Source organism: Salvelinus sp. IW2-2015, linkage group LG18, assembly GCF_002910315.2.
Source record: "Salvelinus sp. IW2-2015 linkage group LG18, ASM291031v2, whole genome shotgun sequence".
NCBI classification, from domain to species: Eukaryota; Metazoa; Chordata; class Actinopteri; order Salmoniformes; family Salmonidae; genus Salvelinus; species Salvelinus sp. IW2-2015.
The window spans coordinates 65,395,655-65,402,775 of record NC_036858.1 but is presented as its reverse complement, the minus strand read 5'-3'; the positions used below and the strand labels follow the sequence as shown (position 1 = coordinate 65,402,775).

General features: G+C 43.2%; 1 protein-coding gene across 1 annotated transcript in view; it reads right to left on the bottom strand.

The window, feature by feature from the left end:
* LOC111978055 (putative sodium-coupled neutral amino acid transporter 10) overlaps positions 1–7,121 on the bottom strand; it is a 58,774-nt gene that overhangs the window by 42,255 nt on the left and 9,398 nt on the right. The window contains 1 exon segment of the mRNA XM_070448653.1: positions 775–868. Coding sequence (XP_070304754.1) covers positions 775–868 — 94 coding nt within the window.

The following is a 7,121-nucleotide window of genomic DNA, read 5'->3' as shown; positions in this document are numbered from 1 at the left end:
ACGTTCCACCAGCCACACCACCACACCGCCATCACCAAGGCACACCCAGCCACACTCGCCATCACCAGGCCACACCCAGCCACAACCTCGCCATCACCAGCACACCCAGCCATCACCCAACCACACCTCGCCATCACCAAGCACACCCAGCCACACCCTCCATCACCAGCACACCAGCCACACCCAGCCACACCTTCCATCACCAGCCACCACCTCGACATCACCAGCACACCCGCCACACCTCGCCATCACCCAGCCACACTCACATCACCAGCACACCCAGCCACACCTCGACCATCACCAGCACACCCAGCCACACCTCGCCATCACCAGCACACCCAGCCACACCTCGCCATCACCAACACCCAGCCACACCTCGCCATCACCAGCAACCCAGCCACACCTCGCCATTAAAGTAATGCGTGAAGTATGTAAATGGAAGCGTTCCCCAAGCTACAACCTCCCAGTTTTTCAACTGGTAGTTAAGTACAGCACCGTTTCTGTCTAATTGAACAAATACATTTTTTGGTGCTGAACGCAGCCCTGGGGAGGGTGGGACAGGAAACTAATCAGACCAATCATATCACACGGTCAGTTCTGAGAGTGTACATCCAATCAGAGCATTTATGAATGTTTATGTATTGTTTATGATGACATTCTAATTTGTCTATATGCAGGTGATTTATGATGTGCTGTTCATATGTAAACTAGGTTACGGAAAAAGGGATTCTATTCTCTGATTGTATTCTGTAACTCAAAACTCATGACTCCTACCGGTAGGCCCAACAACGGGGCAAAGAAATTAGAGCCCAGGTCAGCGATGACGACATAGAAGGCAATACATGTCCCCAACATCAGACCTATCATACTGTAGAGAGAAAGAGAGAGAGACAGAGACAGAAAGAGAGACCAGAAGAGAGAGGGGACGAAGTGGGAGAGACATTCAGACAATAGCGAGGCTCTAAAGACACAAGATATACAGTGCATTCAGGAAGTATTCAGACCCCTTGACTTTTTCCACATTTTGTTACAGCCTTATTCTAAAATTGATGAGGGGGAAGAAAAAAAATCTTGGCTGCGTGCTTAGGGTCGTTGTCCTGTTGGAAGGTGAACCTTTACCTCCGTCTGAGGTCCCGAGTGCTCTGGAGCAGGTTTTTCTCAAGGATCTCTCTGTACTTTGCTCCGTTCATCTTTCCCTCAATCCTGACTAGTCTCACAGTCCCTGCCACTGAAAAACATCCCCACAACATGATGCTGCCACCACCATGCTTCATCATAGGGATGGTGCCAGGTTCTCTCTAGTTGTTGCAATTGCAATTCAGGCCAAAGTGTTCAATCTTGGTTTCATCAGACCAGAGAATCTTGTTTCTCATGGTCTGAGATTCCTTTAGGTGCCTTCTGGCAAACTCCAAGCAGGCTGTCATGTGCCTTTTACTGAGGAGTGCCTTCCGTCTGGCCACTACCATAAAGACCTAATTGATGAAGTGCTTTAGAGATGGTTGTCCTTCTGGAAGGATCTCCCATCTCCACAGAGGAACTCTGGAGCTCTGTCAGAGTGACCATCGGGTTCTTGGTCACATCCCTGACACGGGGCCCTTCTCCCCCGATTGCTCAGTTTGGCCGGGCGGCCAACTCTAGGAAGAGTCTTGATGGTTCCAAACTTCTTCCATTTAACTTAGGGATAGGCGTCCCGTCAACGGGACAGTTGTAAATCATGCTGCGCCTCATGATCGCAGATTTTAGAGAAACAACAAATGTCGGTACCTATAAGTGTCTTATTTCAGCTAAAAGCTTAAATTCTTGTTAATATAACTGCACTGTCCAATTTACAGTAGCTATTACTGCGAAAACATACGTACTTACATTCTAAAGTCTTGCTCTGATTTATCATCCAAAGGGTTCCAGAGATAAAATGAAGTGTCGTTTTGTTAGATAAACTCCTTTTTCATATCCTAAAAAGGTTCATATACCATGCACAATCGATTTTGTATGTCCACTCRTTCAATTTGCAAAGAAAGGAATCTGTGAAAATCTAACCCTAAACGTTGTTTCAACCAGCCAAATCATGTCCGTATGTATTCCTCAGAGATCCTAGAACGTAACCAGACTTCACTATATCATTAGGGGTGTAGTATATCCTATAGGACACCATATTTGGTCAGAGAGCGACGCCTTCATGGCCGATGACGCGGGCGGTCTTCACTTGAACGACTAACTTTGTCAAATAAGCACCAATCGGGGTCAAACAAAGCTAGCTAGATACTCCCGTAAAGCCCGGCTCGTTGGCTATCTGGAAACCCTGTATATGTCGTAAAATGTAGTTACTAACCTTGTACGACAGCATGCTTTTTCCTTTCGGACAAAAATTGCAAGAACATTCAGAGTTATAAGAAGTTATGAAAACTGGTTGTTTTGCAAATGTTGAACTTATAATATGGCTACTAATACTGGAAAAGCTAAATCAAAGTCCAAGTATACAGATTTGACGATATTCTTGCAGAAAAATGTAATATGAATGCAAATGTCTCCTTGACTATCTGCCCAAATGTACCTGGGTGACTTCACACTAAATGTCATGTAGCTCATACTTCAAGTTATCCATCTGAAACTTTGCATACACTGCTGTGGACACCATCGGAATTACAACCAGAGTGAAGTCGCTCTGGATAAGAGCGTCTGCTAAATGACTTAAATGTAAATGTAAATGACTGGAACTGGGACCTTTCTCTTGCATTTCAAAGGTGGTGGTAGAAGAAAAAAAAACGTGTTCTTTTTCTTTGTATTTTCTTCTACCAGATCTAGGCTGTTATATTCTCCTACATTCAATTCACATTTCCACAAACTTCAAAGTGTTTCCTTTCAAATGGTACAAAGAATATGAATATCCTTGCTACAGGCAGTTAGATTTGGGTATGTCATTTAGGCAAAATTGAAAAAAAGGGGGCTATCCCTAAGAACTGTGTTCTTGGGGACCTTCAATGCTGCAGAAATCTTTTAGTACCCTACCCCAGTTCTGTGCCTCAACACAATCCTGTCTCAGAGCTCTACGTACAATTCCTAGCGTGTTTAGGAATTGGTTATAGCTTGGTTTTTGCTCTGACATGGACTGTCAACTGTGGGACCTTACATTGACAGGTGTGTGCCTTTCCAAATCAATTGAATTTACCACAGGTGGACTCCAATCAAGTTGTAGAAACATCTCAAGGATGATCAATGGAGACAGGATGCACCTGAGCTCAATTTCGAGTCTCATAGCAAAGGGTCTGAACACTTTTGTAATTTTTTWTTWTTTTTATACATTTGCAAAAATGCCTAAAAACATGTTTTTGCTTTTTCATTGTGGGGTATTGTGTGTTGATTGATGAAGAAAAAAAAAACATTTAATCAATTATAGAACAAGCCTGTATTGTAACAAAATGTGGGAAACAGGATGCACTGGACATCGCAACTAGTGCTGACCCCATTTAGTCGACTGGTTGAGCAAGGGGAACAACTACTCCAAGTCTCAGAGCAAGTGACGTCACCGATTGAAACGCTATTAGCGCGCACCCCGCTAACTAGCTAGCCATTTCACATCGGTTACACCAGCCTAATCTCGGGAGTTGATAGGCTTGAAGTCATAAACAGCTCAATGCTTGAAGCATTGCGAAGAGCTGCTGGCAAAACGCACGAAAGTGCTGTTTGAATGAATGCGTACGAGCCTGCTGCTGCCTACCATCGCTCAGTCAGACTGCTCTATCAAATATCAAATCACAGAACTTAATTATAACACACAGAAATACGAGCCTTAGGTCATTAATATGGTCGAATCCGGAAACTATCATTTGGAAAACAAAACGTTTATTCTTTCAGTGTAAATACGGAACCGTTCCGTATTTTATCTAACGGGTGGCATCCATAAAGTTTAAATATTCCTGTTACATTGCACAACCTTCAATTATGTCATAATTACGTAAAATTCTGGCAAATTAGTTCGCAACGAGCCAGGCGGCCCAAACTGTTGCATATACCCTGACTCTGCATGCAATGAATGCAAGAGAAAGTGACACAATTTCACCTGGTTAATATTGCCTGCTAACCTGGATTTCTTTTAGCTAAATATGCAGGTTTAAAAATATATACTTCTGTGTATTGATTTTAAGAAAGGCATTATGTTTATGGTTAGGTACAGTCGTGCAACGATTGTGCTTTTTTCGCAAATGCGCTTTTGTTAAATCATCCCGTTTGGTGAAGTTGGCTGTCTTTGTTAGGAAGAAATAGTCTTCACACAGTTCGCAACGAGCCAGGCGGCCCAGACTGCTGCATATACCCTGACTCTGTTGCAAGAGAAGTAAACAAATTTCCCTAGTTAAAAGAAATTCATTTAGCAGGCAATATTATCTAAATATGCAGGTTTAAAAATATATACTTGTGTATTGATTTTAGAAAGGCATTAATGTTTATGGTTAGGTACACGTTGGTGCAACGACAGTCATTCTTCGCGAATGTGCACCGCATCGATTATATGCAACGCAGGACACGCTAGAAAAACTAGTAATATCATCAACCATATGTAGTTAACTAGTGATTATGATTGATTGATTTGTTTTTTATAAGATAAGTTTAATGCCAGCTAGCAACTTACCTTGGCTTCTTACTGCATTCGCGTAACAGGCAGGCTCCTCGTGGAGTGCAATGTAAGGCAGGTGGTTAGAGCGTTGGACTAGTTAACCGTAAGTTAATCTGTCGTTCTGCCCCTGAACAAGGCAGTTACCCCACCGTTCCTAGGCCGTCATTGAAAATAAGAATGTGTTCTTAACTGACTTGCCTAGTAAAATAAAGGTGTAAAAAAAAGAAAGAATGATAAATAAATCGGCCAAATTGGTGTCCAAAAATAGCGATTTCCGATTGTTATGAAAACTTGAAATCGGCCCTAATTAATCGGCCATTCTGATTAAATCGGTCGACCTCTAGTAGCAATATTTATAATATATAAATAGAATATATATTACACACACACAACCGTTCAAAAGTTTGGGGTCACTTAGAAATTGATGTACAGGCGTACAGAGGCCCATTATCATGAACCATCGCTCCTGCGTTCCAATGGCACGTTGTGTTAGCTAATCCAAGTTCATCATTTTAAAAAGGATAATTGATCATTAGAAAACCCGCCATTACATCCATGGGAATGGCCAGAAAAACCATGGACACGACTACATGTGGACTACGCTGGACCTTTCCTAGGAAAAATGTTCCTTGTGCTGATTGATTCTCATTCAAAGTGGATGGATGTTTAACCCATGAACACGTCAACATCGTACGCTACGATTGAGAAGTTAAGACAAAGCTTCAGTGTTATGGGATTGCCTCAAATGTTGGTTAGTGACAACGCTACTTGTTTTACAAGCACTGAATTCACAAGTTTCATGAAACAAAATGGAACGTAACGTCAGCTCCTTTTCACCCATCTTCAAACGGATTAGCAGAACGTGCGGTTCAGACCTTGAAGGAGGGGATGAGGAAGATGCAAGGGCCCAGCATTGAAACAAAGGTGTCAAGATTCTTGTTAAGCTACAGGATTACTCCTCAAGCTACGACTGGGTTGTCACCTGCAGAAATGCTGACGTCAAGGAGGTTAGGTCAACCTTGGATCTCATCAGACCAGACCTGAAAATGAAAATACAACAAAAGCAATGGAATCAAAAATGGAATCATGACACCCGAGCCAAACTCAGAAGTTTCTCACCTGGAGATGATGTCTATACAAGAAACTATGGGTTTGGTCCTAAATGGATTCCAGCTACCATTGAGGATTGCTCAGGACCAGTATCTTATACTGTGATCATCGGAAGTGGACAAAGACTAAGGAGACACGTGGATCAGATCCAAGCTCGAATTCCAGTTCCATCCGGAGATCTGGATCAATTCTTAAACGAGCCGGACAGACATTGAACGTTCCCCAGAGTTGCAGTTGGACAAACCACCTGACACCAACAATGCTCAACTTCCTGAGAACCAGTCCGGGACGACCTCCTCCTGTGAAGTCTCCACAAAAGACTTTGTTTCACCATCAAGGGGTGAAGATCTGGTGGCACCAGCTACACCACCTCTGAGACGCTCTATTAGAGAGAGACGTCCGCCAGACTTTTTCAGATCCTAAAGGAAGATCATTTTTGAAAAAATGAAATAAGAAAATAGCATAGCTCAGAAACGAATTAAATTGGGTTATTAGCTTTAAAGGGGGGGAATGTAGTAACCTGGTATATTTATGTTTACCAATAGATGCGAGTATTGACTCAAGACGGGGTTGCTTCCCGCTATCCGTAGCTATTTCTTATGTCTGCCTATATAACTAGGATTAAGAAAGCTTCAGGTAGTTTAAGCCAGGTGCACAAGAGAATGTAATTCTAAGTTACAATTAATACTAAACCGTACTTAAGTCTCATAAGTCGTAACTCTAAGAAGCCTTTAAGGATACTACAGTTAGTGATTAATTTTAGCTATATTTCTGCTTTTGTGACTGCTATCTTTCGCTGAAAAAATGGCTGTGCTTATTGTGGTTTGGTGTGACCTAACATAATCGTTTGTAGTGCTTTCGCTGAAAAGCATATTTGAAATCGGACACTTTGTGTGGATTAACAACAAGACTATGCGTGGCCGCTGCTACTCTAACCTGTGGTCCCAGCGCGCACGACCCAGGTGGAGTTCCAAGTCTCAGGCAGCCTCTGAACTGCCGATCTGCGCCAACAAGGGCAGATTCATCTCAGCCTATGCTTCCCTCCAGTCCCTCGACTCTTGGCACTGACGGAAACATGGATTACCACTGATAACACTGCTACTCCTACTGCTCTCTCCTCGTCTGCCCACGTGTTCTCGCACACCCCGAGAGCTTCTGGTCAGCGGGGTGTGGCACTGGGATCCTCATCTCTCCCAAGTGGACATTCTCTCTTTCTCCCTGACCCATCTGTCTATCGCCTCCTTTGAATTCCATGCTGTCACAGTTACCAGCCCTTTCAAGCTTAACATCCTATCATTTATCGCCCTCCAGGTTCCCTTGGAGAGTTCATCAATGAGCTTGACGCCCTGATAAGTTCCTTTCCTGAGGATGGCTCACCTCTCACATTCTGGTGATCTCTCTC